The following is a 15,183-nucleotide window of genomic DNA, read 5'->3' on the forward strand; positions in this document are numbered from 1 at the left end:
CAACAGCCATTTTGCCTGACTTGGCAGATGGGGGTGGGTGGGTGTCAGGACAGCAAAATAAACGGGTGAGACAACTTCAAAAATTGCAGCCAAATACCTTATCAGTATTATTATGAGAAAAACACCTACCATCTGAAGGTTTAGCTTCACAAAGCCAATGGAAGGAGACAGGTAAGGAGACAGAAAGAGACAGAAAGGAGGGAAATGAGTTAAGCTTACTTCACAGAGTTTCAACATATTTCCAACAAAGTCAAAATACGTCTTTAACATATCATGGAGCCCATATTCTGGAAAAACTTGCCAGATATTCTTAAGGAAGTCTAAATTAAAAAGAAAACAAGAATTCTGCCTGAAAAATCAAACCAAATCTAGGGATCGATTTAAATAATGGTTTGCATCATTCTCGTCTTATTCTTTTATTTAGTTATTATGTGGAGTAAATAAATCTTCCTCATTTTACTTGTCGTCAGACTTTTTTCTTTTGTTTTGTGCCTGGCTTAAAATTTGACAACTGCTTTGTCTGAGAAAGAGCACCCAAACTTTTCACTACACAGCTTAACTCTTAAGAAAACCCCCCTAGTTTCCTCAACAATTTCCCTGAGAAGCAATTCTTTAACTTTTTTTTTATTTGAATGACAGCCTCAAATCCATAAACCACCTCCTTGACCAGGTCCTGCAGGGGAGAAATTGTGGGGCTGCCCTGGGTCCTGCATTTCCTCTGCTATACCTGTTTAAGCTGCAGCTGTGTGATCCTGTGAGACATCAAGTCTCCCAGCATAATCTCCACATAGGGGTAGCTGGATCCGGCCGAAGGTCTCTGGGTGCGAGTAGAGTGGATCTCCTTCAGAGAGAATGTCACAATGGGTTCCTAGAACAGCAGAGGAGAAAACGTTTAGAAGAAGAGCAAGCAAGCTAAACCACAAGATCATTTCTGTCTCCCCACCAGACCCTCCCTGACCCCTGTGGCTAAGAACCAGAGAAGCCCAGGCCCCGAGCTGCTGTTTGACCCCACACATCCTGGATGCAGCCAATTGACATTCATGTCCATCTCATTCACGTCTTGCATGAAGTCAAGAACGTTCCTGCAGAGGGTCTAACACAAAACAGCTCTTTGGAATCTCCAAATTCCTTCTGCCCGGTTGATCCTGGAGGACTCCTCCTCTCTGTTCTTTCTTCCTTTTTACTACATATACTGTGTGAATGTGACTGGGTGTGTGTGCTTGTCTACTTGCACACTGTAATGTAGTAATGATCAATTTTGTTCCTGGCTTGTTCAATGGGAGCTTTGTTCCCATTGCAGATGAGATCCCGTATATTTTGCAGTGAAGAATCCATCATTTTTATTATCCTGTGGGATCATCTGTTGGCAAATCACTTGCAAGGTTTCCCCCAGGAGTGGCATGAAATCCAAGCTTCCTTTCCTTAGCAGAAAGTGAGCAAGTGATTGAGCAGAAGAAATCCTCTTGAGGGAGGGGTCAAAGGAACAAACAGGCAACACCCACGTGAGTTTCCTTGTGGAGAAAATGCAGACCATTCTGGTTCACGGCCAGGATACAGGGCGAAATGATGGTGTTGTTGCTGCAACTCTGGATGTAGAAGAATGAAGACCCAAACATGGGGAAGGCGCTCAGGAGCCCTGCAATGGATGGAGGCCAGCCATTAGTTCAAAGAAGGGGACCTAAAACAGGAGGTCACAGAGTTCCTTGTATGTGAAGAACAGGACCCAAGAAGAAGGTGGTTGTGGAGAGCTCTTCCCTGCAAACCTGGGGAATTCACAACCCAGTGATGTGAGGGTTACTCATTTAGAAGAAATTAAAACTGCTAGAGGATTGCATCTCTTAAATCAGGAATGTCCAGTCTTGGCCACTCGAAGACTTGTGGACTTGATGGCTGGGAGTTGAAATCCACAAGACTTCAAGTGGCCAAGGTTGGTTATCCCTGCCTTAAGTCATGAATAAGACTTCAAGAATTTCTTATTTCTTCCATAAGTCACCGCCTGGGAGCCTCTGGCCACTGCTTTCCAAAACAATTGCAAGAGTTGAGCAGGGCTCTTTCTCACCTGACCCTCATCCAACCCTACTTGGGTGTTTACATTATGGAACTGCCAGAGGATCCAGGAGATTGGCAACTCCCAGAGAACTCTTGAAACACAGGCGCTGATTTACACAGCAGGCATTTCTTTTGGCCAACCGGCATCCTTGCAGCTTAATCCCAGGAGGCTGGCTGCTCTGCCCTCCCTCCCTCCCTTTGGAAGGAAAAGGCCTTACCTAAGAATTGGGCCCGAGCCTGGTGGGTGCTCAAGGCTTGTGCTTGGTGCATGAAGGGGGCCACCATGTCCAGCCACACCTGAGCCTTCTGCAAATGGTAGAACTGGGGTGGAATGTAATCCTGAATTTCCCTTCTGGGAGGAGAAGCAGAAGGACTAGGTGAGAAGCCACAGACAACTGAGGAAATGGGCATGAGGACCTAAAGGGAAGTGCTCCACCAAGCCTCCTCTCCTCCAAGCCTCACGCCCAGAAAGCGGGGACCATCCCACCCAGCCTCTGCCCACTCGGCTCTTGCCTGCGGCATTAGCCTTGCCCAAACACCACCATATTCCAAAGGCACCTACAAAATTGCCAGGCCCTTCACCCAGAGCTGCAAAGCAGCCAATTTGGAGATTTGCTGGAACTGTTGATCACTCGGTTTTGCAGAAGACAAGATGTTGAAGAGACCTTTCAGATAGTCAGGTAGCACCTGCGAGAGACAGACACCGCTGACATTGTAACTGCCAGGAAGCAGCTCCAACTCAATCTGAGACCCTCCCGGTGAGTTCCGTGGGGGTGTCAAAAAAGGTGAAGCTTGTCCCACTTGGAAAAGAGGCTGTGTTTTGCAATACAAGCTGCTCAATGTCTTTTGAAGTCTTTTGATGCCCTTTGGCTTTGCATTATTGTATTGTATTAGTAGAATGCTTTGGTATTTTACTGCATTTCAACGTGGGTAGTATAGTTTAACTAATGAAACTAGGTGAAGTTAAGAAAGGGTGCTCAAAACTTCCCCAAAGAGAGCCAAATCTTGCATTTTTCCCTCTCAACATTTCCTTAAAGGAGTTCACCTGGTTGTAATGCATGGTTACGTAAAGTTCATTGTCGAATTTCAGAGGCTGGGCCCAAATCACACGCCGGTACCAGAACATGTAGCTGCTGTCCACATTCTCCATTTCCATGGCGACATCGAGGATGTACTCCCGCCGGTCCAAAGGTCGGACGTTCTGATCTGGGATGTGGAAGTGGAGAGAGTCAGTTTTTGGAAGCAACCTACACAACTGGGTGGCGCAAAGTAAGAAGCTGCCCTTTGCCAATGGATGGGCCAGCTGGTCCTCTGCAACTCCACACACAAGACCAAGTATCTGGTGAAGAAACATCCCGCTTAAACCAAGAGGAAGGGAGCCGCATCCCTTAGCTTTAGATCATTGTGGTCCCCAGATGTGGATATTAAGGTGGATTACACAAATGGGCAAAAACTCATCAATAGTGCCGAGGAATGGACTCTGTGGCACCCAACCAAGAATGAGACTCTGGGCTCACCATCTGTTGGTTTTACACTGGTTTAACCATCACATTAACCATTTTTATCAATTTTCCTGGGAAATATACATAGATATGGGTGGAGCAGTTTTTTGGATGGAGAAGCATGCAACCCCCCTTCCTCCACCCACCCCACCCCCAGTATTAGGGGCATAAGAAAAACTTGCAAGTAATTATGAGATGCTGGATGGCTTTGTAGCATGGATGCAGCTGGACATCTAAACAATGCAGCCCACAGAAAGGAAGGTGATTATTTCTGAATGCCTGGATAAGGGAAATTATCTCCCTCCCAGCCTCATCAGCTCACTTTTATTGGAGACAGCAAAGATGATGTATTCTCTGAAGGCTTCCGGCTGGTGCAGACCCATTTCGAAGCACATCTCTTCTATGACATCCTGGGCCACCTAGAAAAACGAGTGGAGAAGAAGTTGCACCCAGGAGAACTGCAAAGGCCTAGCAACCGGTCAAGCTGTGGAAGGTGCAAATTTCGGAACTACGGCCAACTTTCTGCCAGACAAATGAATGTTCAGTCCATGTATTAGTAGAGGAGGCTGTAAGAAGAAATGTCGAAAAGCACCTGAGACCTTTGGAGTTTAGTTTATGAACAGTCCCCCCTTTTTTTCTGGTTCCATTAGGTCAGCCGCGATCAGGGAAGGGAGGCTGTTCCTTGGCACTCACCGAGCAAGTCTTGATTTTGAGGTGCCTTTCGATCCCTCCTGGAAGGAGAAATAGCTGGCGCTTTGAACTTCTTCCAGCCTTTGGAAGAAGAGGAGGAGGAGGAGGAGGAGGAGGAGGAGGAGGAGGAACAGCATGATGGAAAGCAAAATTATTAGGGAGATAAACAGGGGAAGTGGGTGCTGTGGAGGCACCTTACTTGCCCGTCTCTTTCAGCCTGCAGCAAAGCCATCATCCCTCTCTAGGTGACCCCTTCCCAGTTGATGGGATTCCTTCCTTCCTTCCTTCCTTCCTTCCTTCCTTCCTTCCTTCCTTCCTTCCTTCCTTCCTTCCTTCCTTCCATCCTTCCTTCCTTCCTTCCTTCCTTCCTTCCTCCCTCCCTCCCTCCCTCCCTCCCTCCCTTCTTCCCTCCCTCCCTCCCTCCCTCTCTCTCTCTCTCTGATCAAGGACTCACCACCAAGGCTTGGAGCTCCACAGCACTAGGAAACTCACAGCGGCCCCCAAACTTGAAAGTCTTCTGCAAATTCTGCTCGCAGGCCTTGGCGATGCCTGTTGGAGGGTGAGGAAGAGAAGCAGAGAGGTGAACACCCTGAAGAAGAGGTGGAACGTTCTCAATTGCCCATGGAGGGATCCCACTCTTGGGATTAACTCTTCTCACTCCAAGCTAGGTGGACCTGTCTGCCCACGTTTGCTATCCTCTGCTGAACTTAAGACTGGGACAGGCTACTGAGCCCTGAAAAGCAGGACCGGGTGGGTGGCGATCTTCCTGCTGAATTCATCTACCAACCTTCTTCCATGGTTGACACCTCCCAAGTTCCAGATTTTCTCCCATAATAGCAACATTGCTCTCCAACCGAAAAGAGGTGCTAATGGGCCGAAATCATCGCCCAGCTGGAAGTCAGGCTAGGGGTGATCCATCTTTGCCAATCACCTCTATCCCACTGGAGAGAGTTTAATGAGAAAATAGCCCTGGGTGGCGATGTGACCCAACAGGCTTTCTTCCAGCAGTAGACAGAGCAGATGGATTCATTTCCACTTTTTAGCGATTGGAGAGCAAGTGCGTTTGATTGATGAATTTTGGCTTAAGCCCTGTCAGTTTTCTTCCTGTAACAGCTAGATTTTAACACCTGCTTTGTCCTAGGAATTGAAGCATTTAATTCACTTTACATCCCCCAGGAGGGCAATGTTTTACGTGGACGAAAGAAGGAGAGACTTCCACTATTGTTAATGCAAATATGTTTTGGGGTTTTTTTTAAATAACCCCAGAGAGGGGTTATTACAAATGATAAAACCCAACCCTACAAGACTCCCGTTTGATCCTTTGAAACTGGAGATTGTAGAATTGGCTGTACAGAGGGCCAGGGGACAACACCGCCTACCCACCCACCCCGGATCTCCTCAGTACATTCCCTATTGTCATTAGCAGCTGTTTTTCAAATTTTTAAAAAGTTAAAAAGTGAACATATGTGCAAATCAGTGGATATGGGTCTCAAGCTACAAATGTGAAGCCAAACTGAAACCCCTAGCTTGCTGATCTGCCATCCCAACAGGGTCATCCACTTGTACTATATCCAAAATGGGTTAACAGAATACAAGAGTTGGATGGGACCTTGGAGGTCTTCTAGTCCAACCCCCTGCTCAGGCAGGAAACCCTACAGTATATCAAACGGTTGTCCAGTCTTTTCTCGAAAGCTTCCAGTGTTGAGGCACCTACAACTTCTGGAGGCAGGCTGTTCCACTGGTTAATTATTCTATCAGTCAGGAAATTTCTCCTTAGTTCCAGCCTGCTTCTTTCCTTGATGAGTTTCCATCCGTTGCTTCTTCTCCTGCCTTCAGGTGCTTTGGAGAAGAGGTTGACCTCCCTTCTTCTTGGTGGCAGCCCCTCAAATATTGGAAAACTGCTATCATGTCACCCCTAGTCCTTTTTTTCATTAAACTAGACAGCAACCGTTCTTCATATGTTTTAGCCTCCAGCCCCCTTAATCATCATGCTCTTCTCTGCGTGCCTTCTAAAGTCTCAACATCTTTTTTATATTGTGGTGACCAAACTTGGATGCCGTATTCCAAATGTGGTCCTACCAAGGCCTTATAAAGCGGTATTAACACTGCACGTGATCTGGATTCTATCCCTCTATTAATGCAGCCTAGGACAGGTCCGAGTTGAAATAATGTTGGGCCACATTGTGTGTCTTTTTGTGGAAAGTTCCAGCAGCTCACCTTGGAAACGTAAACCAGGGCGGGCGGAGACCTCCTGGAGGAACTGGAGAAGGTAGGGCTTGAAGACCTCGGAGCATCTATAGTAGGCACTCAGGATGTACAGAAGCCGCCATCCTTTGGGGCAGCTGTCCCTAGGTCAAAGGCGCCAATGTGAAAGTTCAGCTGGGTCTTGGGGAGGGTCTACTCAGAGCTAGAGGTAGGAGCAGGACTGACTCAGGCAGTGGTTCTCCTGGTCTCTCTTGGGACCGCAGAGCTAACCCAGAGGCTCCCTGGCACCAGCCACTGGCTTGGAACATTAGCAGGCTGCATTTCTGCCTTCCATCCAAGCGAAGGTCTCCTTCTTCCTCCTGAGAAACCCCAACTGGGGAAGCTTTCCCCAAAACAGCTCTGTCTCCCAACCCCTTTGGGCTGAGAAGTATTCTTCTCCGTCCCTTGACTGTCCAAGGGCTAAAGGTGAGTTAAATGAAGAAGGCGTGTCCACACTTTACTGTTATCTAATACAGCTTGCTCCAACATGGGATAAGTGCTACTCCAACTCCCATATTCCTGAGCCAGCAGGCCTGGCTGCTAGGAGAGTTGAAATACGACTCACCTGGAGGACTCTAGGGAGGGGAACACCGGACTACTGGAAGCATGAAAGATTAAAGGATTGTCTTACGTCTTGTTGCTGATGTTGTCTGTGATCTGTTTGAGGATCTGGCAAAAAACTTCATCCCGGATGACCTTGTGGTCACCACACAGCTGGAGAAGAAGCAGGAAGAGAGCATGGGAGGAAGGAATCTATTCTCTCTCTTTCTCTCATAATTGATCAACCACTGATTTTCCCAAAGACCTTCTCACCTGGAAAGGCTTGGCCAGCAAGGGCCCCGAGACCACATAGGATCCAGAAAGCCTCCTCTACAGAAGGGGTGGACTACCCTTGGTTGACACTGAGCTCCCTAACTCCCATTTTTGCAGGATCCCAAACTCCCCAAAACAGAAAGCTACACAAATTTGGCAGCAAAATACCGGGATTCAGAAAACTCTGGAGAATTACAGCTAGACTTGACTTGACTTAAAGTACCTTCACCTTTCAACTGCACCCCCTCGACTGAAAAAAGCACACCGTCAAAACCTGGAGCACGTCCATCCCCTGCTCCACAAGGTTTGATACAATCCAACGCTGGAAAGCAGATTACCTTCAACAAGGCATAGACCACATCCAGCTCAGACTGTCCTTTGAGTGGAAGGTCACCCATGAACTTCATCACAGCTGGGGGGGGACACAAAAGAAACACACCCACACCCCTGTCAATTGGGGATTGTCTCTTCAACCACCCATGCCTTGGTTGGGTTCATACATCATCATAATCCAGCTTATTGCTTTGACTTGGCGTGAGTAACCAGCCCATTGTTGTCTGCCCATCCTGCTGCATGACTGGCATTATGGAGGAACATTAATGCAGATTGTGCAGCTTTACAATAGTTACAGAATGAGCTCATTTTCCTAATTTACACCAGAAATCCACTCAGCAGGGAAGCAGCCAAGGAGCGTTGGCTGACTTCTCCAAGCCTGGATGTGCTGGAAAAGAGATGGGAGATTTTCCCAAGACTGCTGATCTCTGGAACAGTGCTGGAACCAGGTTTTTTTTCCACTCCAAAGCTTTGCAGATGAAAACAATAACCACAACCAACTAGAACTTGAATCACTCATTACTGTTTTGATGTGCAAGGCATCTGGATGAAAGCAACCGGTTCCAGGACTTGGATAGCTCGTGCTGCTATCATAAGCCAACCAGTCTTGGTTGCCAAGCTTGTAGAACTGACTTTGGGCAGCTGACGAGAGAAAAAGAAACGGTACATTTTTACTGATACTGAAATCCAACGACCACAAAACTCTGGCCTCAGAACTCTTCACCTATCTTTCGTCAGTCTGAATTCATGGTGCCGATGTCCTCCTAGGAGGGGCGGGCACCTGGTTACGAAAGAGGGACTCACCCTGGAAGGATTCTGCTGCTATTTTGTTCAGGCTGCTGTTGGTGAATCCAATGAGAGACTCCTGGATGGGACACTGGAAAGCCAGGAAGGGGGGGGAAAAAGTGAGATGATCGGCTGAGTATGGGAATCACACTTGTTGGAGGAAGCCACACGTGCAAATAAGTTTCCCTGAAGGAAAACATCATGGTTACCTTGGTGTATTTCAGAATATCCACCACAGTTGTAGATTCAACACCCTTCTTCGATTTCTGCTTCTCCCTGAAATCATAAAGTCGATAAAAAAATAAAATAGTAATGCTATATGTGTTGGGAGTCAGAGAGGATTCCAACTGTAGGATGCCCATCATCAAAGCTTTGACCTGAAATAAATAAAAATCCCTTTTCTCGTGCCCTGGTGAACACTTCAGATATTTGTTATATCGATACGCTCCTGGGATCAAAATTAATTTCTGGTTTTGAAAGGTCCTCTCTTTCTTTCACCTTGCCCGCTTCTCCTGCTTCTTCTCTTGACTTTCATCTGGGACCTCCCAGGGCCCCCCAACTAATATCAGGGGTTTCATAAATATGGGGTGCTCCAAGATGTAACGTGGGAGATGGTGGCCTCCTGGAATTGCTTCGTTCTCCCCCCTTCAGCTGCTTCTTTCATTCAGTTGCTATTTCTGCAACACATTTCCCTCTCTGCCATCACTCACGGCTTTGTCTTCTGCCCTTCTCGGAAATGCTTCTTGGCGAACTCCAGCATGGTGAAGGGGCCTCCTTGGGGCCTGATCTCTGGGGGGCTCTTAAATTCTTCCCAGCTCTCCAAGTATTCCTCGGCCACTGGGGAAACCTGTCGGGGAGGAGAGAGCGAAAGTGACCCATAACGGTTTCCAGTGAAGCATCTCTGCCAATCTTCAAAGATGCAACTAATACATTGGTAGAGGACTGTTGTGGAAATGGGTTCTTTGGGCACGTTGGGTGAAATCCCCCCCCCACTTATAATGGCTGCAGAGATGAGACCACTAGTCAGGTATGGATCCCTCTTTGACTCAATGAAAAAAGTCCATATTTTTTATCCCCAGCCATGAGTTCCCCATTTTTTCTCTCCAAAGCTTTGCAGATAAAAACAGTAATAACCAAATCAATCTGAGAGCTTGAATCACTCATTACTGTTTTGACGTGCCAGGCATTTGGATGAAAGCAGTCGGCTCCAGGACTCAGATAGTCCTGTTCCAGGACATAAACCAACCATTCAACCAAGGAACAACGGGACTCATATGCCTGTTCCTGCCTCCTTCCTCTTGAATCCTGCCTCCTGCCACACGAGGACATCCACACCTCCACAAATGACTTGCCTCAACCTTCCTGTCCAGCTCCTGAGCCACAGCTGCTGATGCCACGGCCACGGCCACCGAGGCTGGACCAGCCACCTTGGCCTGCTTGTTGTGGGGGTCCTCCTTCTTCTCCGTGGGCAGCTGCATGAAATCTGGGGCTGCCACCGGTTGGACGCAGCTGGAAGGGAAGAGTCCCGACTTCCCGAAGATGGCACCAAACTTCCAACCTATCCCAGAAATGAGAGATCCTTAGGACAGCCAAAGAGCTCCTCCCTCTTGACGGTCTTCCGACCACCTTCCCCCAAGGGAGAAGTTTCAGAGAGGTCTGGCCAATCGGTTCAACCCCCCTTTCCTCAGTCTAGGACGGGGTGCCCAGCCTTGGCAACGTTAAGACCTGTGGACTTCAACTCCAGAATTCTGGGTCATGAAAGGGGCCATAGTTGCCATTCCTGCTCCAGGACATTGTTGATTAGGTCTACTTGGAACCTAGGAATTTCTAAATATTTCCAACCAAGGACTGAGTTTGCTCAAGGGGAAAAAACCCTCCAAACCAGCATGCAATTGAAAGGTGGAAGATGCTTGAAGAAGAATCATCTGGAAGAGAGCAGAGCAGGGCAGAGTGTTGCACACCACACCAAAGGCACCCACCAAAATCCAGGGTGCCTTTTTTGACCTCTTCCAGGAGGATCACTTTCTTCCTCACCACGCAGCCATAATAGTGGTCTGTAGGTTGGAGAAGCACAAGGGCATCAGAAGGACCCCAAGAACGCTTCCATGCAGAGCGGCCAACTCAGGCCCATCGTAATCCAACTTCAGTTTCAATTTTAATCCCACCCGTTTTGCATTCACGGTGATGATGCTCAACTTTGCATCCCTTCTTTTTGCAAAAGTTATTTTTATTTCCATTTTCTCTTATCGTGAACGCAGACAGACAGCGTTATAAAAGTTTAGTCTGCTGTAAAACATTGTTTCCCTTCCTGGAGATCTCATTAATTCTCCCTCTTTCATCTCTATTTCCATTAAAATCTTTTGTATCTTCTCTTCTCTCCTGTCTTTCCAATTTACTATTTTGCTGCATAAATGCTCCTTTGCTAATGGCTTTCCGTGGCATCTGTATGAATGGGCTGTTATTAAGATTATTTCCCCCCCCGAAAATGTTTTCAATTTCTTTTTAAAGTCTTTTCTGATTGATTCCTTTTGCAGCAAAGTTTCATTTCCCCTCCATCTCCAGGGTCTCCTTTTATGCATTAGAGGAGAATTGCATTAATTCTTTATGCTCTGCCTTCACAGGCGCTCTTGAATTCATTTATTTAGCATCCCTTCCAAGCTGGAGGGTGTTCGGGTCAATAGCATATTGGCAAATCTGGAATGTCCTTTCATGGTCTGTTAACTGACAAGATGGCTCAGTGTGCAAACTCCTTTTTCACCCTGATGGTTCTGGGAAAGAATCACATTTGCAAATAGCAAGGCCAGGATGATGGCCAAATGTGAAGTTAAAAGGAGCAAAGAATGCTTGTTTGCCACTTGTGGCGCTCCGGTTGTTACCCAAGTTTCAGTTCAAGACTGTTTGACATTCAGAAACGGGCTAACTGTCCTTCAGAATCCCCTCCGGTACTCGTGCATTAGACATGAGCTTTGTTCATCAGGAGGCCCACATTTATAAATGATGTTCAAGAACATCAGAAGAATTGGAGCATCTGGGCCGTGAATATCAATGCAAGGACTGGGTGGCATCTGAGGACACATGTCTCAACATTTTGAATGGTGATTAATTCAACAAGCGCTCACCTGCATCTGTTGGACACCTGTGCCTCTTTTGAGGAAAAAGGGGGGTGGGTGGGCTCAACCCTGAGTGGTGGGGGTGGATTTTTCCAGCACTCAGCAAAGGGGAATATTTGAGACGTGAATAGAACTGATCATCTTGGGAAACTGGCTAATCCTTGTGTCTGCAAAGATTAAACCACAGCAATGCTTTCTCTGCCCCGCACATACATCTGCAACATGATCGCACAGCCAGCCAGATGTTTAGACTGGATTTGGCATTTTGCTCTACCTATTGAGTCCTTCTCAAGAACCTGGGATAGACAAAAAAAATGCTAACTCTGGTCTAAATATTATTGTTGTTGGTGGTGTTGTTATCGTGCTGCTGCTGCTGCATTACATTTTCATTATTTTTTTTCTCCTGTTATGTTTCTCACCTGATTCCAGACCCTCCATCGGTCGCAGGCAAATGATGTCTCCCTTGTGAAAACTCAGAAGGCTTTCAGCGTTAGTGATGTGGTTCTTAATGGCAACCATATATTGTGAGTCCTAAATCAGAGAAAAAAGAGCCACAAGTGTCTGCTTCAAAATGCTGGGCCAAGCAAAGCTGTCCAGCTGGCCAATCATCCCTGCAAAAGAAGGAAGGCCTCTGAATGCATTTGGGGCTGTGAGATATTGGCCTCCACCTGTCCTTCCTTTCAGCTCCCTTCCCCAACCAAATTCCTCCCCTCCCCCCCCCAAGGTAAGGTCTTACCTTCTTGAGCTCCATGATGAAGTGGTCGATCAAGGCCTTTACCTGGACAGCTTTGGGGGAGAAGAGGATGAGCTTCTCATGGACCAGGTTGAATTCCAGCATGTTCTTTGAGGGCATGGTGACAAACAGGAGCTCACCGTAACTGGGAGTGGGTGGGGTGTGGAGAGGGCAAAGGGTTCTTTGGTTAGTTGCTAACTGCAGGGGGTTGGTCTGGAAGACCTCCGAGGTCCCTTCCAACTATGTTATTATATTATTTCTCCTCTGGACAGGTGTGCCCTGGCCTTACTTACCTGTAGCCTCGCAGCACCCGGACCTGCTCTCCGGGGAGGTTGGTCCCTTTGACCAGTCGCAGGAGTTTAATCCCCGAGTCAGACACGGCCAAGATTTGCACCCCGGTGCCGACGCTGCCCTGAAGGGGAAGAGAGGAAAGTTGGCAAGGCTGGGCCCAGCGCCCAAGGAAAGGAAAGCTGCCGCTTTAAGCAAGCCAGAAGGAGAGCTTTCTGATGGGATTCTGGGTTCACACCACTGAAATGAGAGCTGCTTTTAAAATATAACAACAGTGTGAGATTTCAATCTAAGTAGCCCTTGAACTTAAAACCATTTGTTTAGTGACCGTTCAAAATTACTGAGCTGAAAGAGGAGCCCTCTTGACTGGTTCGACCACAGCCTGGTTTAAGTTCCACTCAGGATTGTGTGGACCGGGGGGAAATTCTCTTACCGTAGCAGGAAAAAGGCGGGAGAAGTACACCTCCCAATTCTCTCGGGCCACGCGTATAATTTCCTTCTTGACGCTTTCATCAGCCACTGGGCTGAAGGAGTCCAGCTTGTTTTCCGCTGCAGGGAGAAACCACACCGGCGTTCTCGGAAGGTTTCTGATTAGGGAAAAACTAGCACCCAACTCCTGTCTCGTTCTGATTTCTTTTAAAAGTTTATGGGTTAAAAAGCTTAAGACTTAAAGCTAAATGTTCAACCAGCAGGCGCCATCAGTCTCCAAAAGACCAAAAAAGACACACAGAGTGACTTCTAAGGAGTTTCCTTTTTGTGTGTGTGCCTCACTTAGAAACAGAATCTGGCTGAATGAAAGCAAACTGGATATACCCTGGGAACTATTGAGGAGGAGCTGTCTTCACCCTCTTTCTCTCACACAAACTCTCTAAACGTGGCTGTCCCTTGGTCCTCTGGAACGCTGCCCCTCCCTGCTGGGAATCCAGACTATATTCCACCACAACTATATATCCAGCATTTTTGCAGAGAGAAGAATTTCCACACACACACACACCCCACCCCCCCACACACAATGGCCAGCCTAGTATTTTTGGGAATAAGAACCCAGCAAGGAGGACAACGAGAGCCGCATTATTATTCTCTTTTGGCCACCGGTGCCCAGAAGTAGACTGCTCTTATTATTTATTTATTTATTTATTATTTAAATTTATATACCGCCCTATTCCCGTAGGACTCTTGAGCACAATGCCTCCACTGTGGCTCTGTTCAATACCGCTGGCTTCTAGAGACACCTAGAGACATCAGTAAGTGCAGAGAAGATGCTCCAGCCACTAGTAGGTTTGGGATGCTTTTCTAACCCAACGCGGTAACATCTGAAGATCTTCCACCCTCCCTTCCTCTCAAAGGTGTTTACCAAAAAGAATTTTCATGCGCAGCTTCTCCTCTTCGGTGAGACGAATGCAGGCATCCGACAGAGTATCGTTGAAGATCTGCAAAGTGACCCAGACAAGATGAGAAGAAGTCCTAGTTGAACCTCAGAAAGGCCTTCACAGCAAATATTTGATTTCAAGTGTAGAGAATATGAGCAGCTCCAGGCTGAACTGTTTCGCTGTTAGTGTTCTCTGAGCTTGATGGTTTTCTGCAGTTTTTATTATCAGCGCACAGAGAAGTAAAAATTGTTGTCAGTCTTTCTTGGACTGTGGTTAAACCACACTGCCCCATGCCTGGAGGAACTCCCCTAGACCGGTAATGAAACATTTGTGGGAAAACCACCCAACTTGGATAACACCAAGAAGTCAACACAATTTTATTTATGGAAAACATTTAATTGGGAGTTTCTATCCAATTATAAACTGCCAGCAGACCTCAGCTGTCTGGGTGACATAGAAAGTTTAATAAATAAACCCCAAAATAATAGAGTGTGATAGCATTGCATCACACTAAAGAAAAAAAATCACCCTTAACAACCTGCCCAGGGAGGAATCTGAGGTCCAAGGTAACTTGGCGTGCACCTTCTCAAGGGAGCAATGGTTAGAGGCACATCAGGAGATCACCTACCTGCCGAAAAAGGAGATCTAGCAGAAGAGGGCTGCTGAGAGTCTCCTTTGGATAAAAAACCTGCAAGGAAAGAGGAAGATTTGGGGACATTGTGATTTGGGGTGGGGTGGGGGGGCTACACCCAAAGGATCTATCCAGCCCAGCATCTTGTTTACCATTTGTAGTAGAATATTTTTCTAAAATATTTGTCTGCCGCTCAAAGGTAAAGTGCTACAGAATATGGAGGCTTGATCTACCTATCGACGCCTGCTAGGCATTCGTAGATCTCTCTACCTCTTCTCCTCGTCCTCTGCCATGATGAGTTCCAGTGTTAGATGTATGTTGGGCACTTTCTTTGACTGCCCTGAATTCCAGTATGAGAAGCAACCAACAGACGCTTCTTCTGCCCTGTTTTCTAAAGCGTGGCCATGTTTCCCTTGTCCCCCCACCCCAATCAGAAGAGGGAAACCGAGAGAGGGTCCCTAAAGACCTGCCTCTTTCCTCAGATAGATCTTCCAGGAGACATTGTGGTACCCATAAAACTTCTCGCTGCCTCGACAGTAAAGTTTCGTCTGGACCGTCTCATCCTCCAATGTCAACTCTCGCGAGATGGGAGCTGGATGGAAGAAAATTCAACTGTTCTTTCTCATCTTCCTAA

The 15,183-nt window shown here is 47.1% G+C and overlaps 1 protein-coding gene across 1 annotated transcript in view; it reads right to left on the reverse strand.

Annotated features, from left to right (window-relative positions):
* MYO15A (myosin XVA) overlaps positions 1-15,183 on the reverse strand; it is a gene marked incomplete at its 5' end in the record, with an annotated part of 41,535 nt that overhangs the window by 908 nt on the left and 25,444 nt on the right. Inside the window, 23 exons of the mRNA XM_081337942.1 lie at positions 130-144; positions 728-868; positions 1,503-1,636; positions 2,268-2,422; positions 2,612-2,736; positions 3,095-3,255; positions 3,874-3,970; positions 4,245-4,322; positions 4,696-4,790; positions 6,459-6,589; positions 7,117-7,199; positions 7,637-7,710; positions 8,436-8,508; positions 8,627-8,693; positions 9,128-9,264; positions 9,770-9,975; positions 11,947-12,058; positions 12,264-12,405; positions 12,554-12,672; positions 12,982-13,097; positions 13,903-13,978; positions 14,547-14,606; positions 15,020-15,141. Coding sequence (XP_081194068.1) covers positions 130-144; positions 728-868; positions 1,503-1,636; positions 2,268-2,422; positions 2,612-2,736; positions 3,095-3,255; positions 3,874-3,970; positions 4,245-4,322; positions 4,696-4,790; positions 6,459-6,589; positions 7,117-7,199; positions 7,637-7,710; positions 8,436-8,508; positions 8,627-8,693; positions 9,128-9,264; positions 9,770-9,975; positions 11,947-12,058; positions 12,264-12,405; positions 12,554-12,672; positions 12,982-13,097; positions 13,903-13,978; positions 14,547-14,606; positions 15,020-15,141 — 2,519 coding nt within the window. The remainder of the gene's footprint in view (positions 1-129; positions 145-727; positions 869-1,502; positions 1,637-2,267; positions 2,423-2,611; positions 2,737-3,094; positions 3,256-3,873; positions 3,971-4,244; positions 4,323-4,695; positions 4,791-6,458; positions 6,590-7,116; positions 7,200-7,636; positions 7,711-8,435; positions 8,509-8,626; positions 8,694-9,127; positions 9,265-9,769; positions 9,976-11,946; positions 12,059-12,263; positions 12,406-12,553; positions 12,673-12,981; positions 13,098-13,902; positions 13,979-14,546; positions 14,607-15,019; positions 15,142-15,183) is intronic.

This window comes from Vipera berus (genome assembly GCF_964194415.1).
Source record: "Vipera berus genome assembly, chromosome: 13".
NCBI lineage: Eukaryota > Metazoa > Chordata > Lepidosauria > Squamata > Viperidae > Vipera > Vipera berus.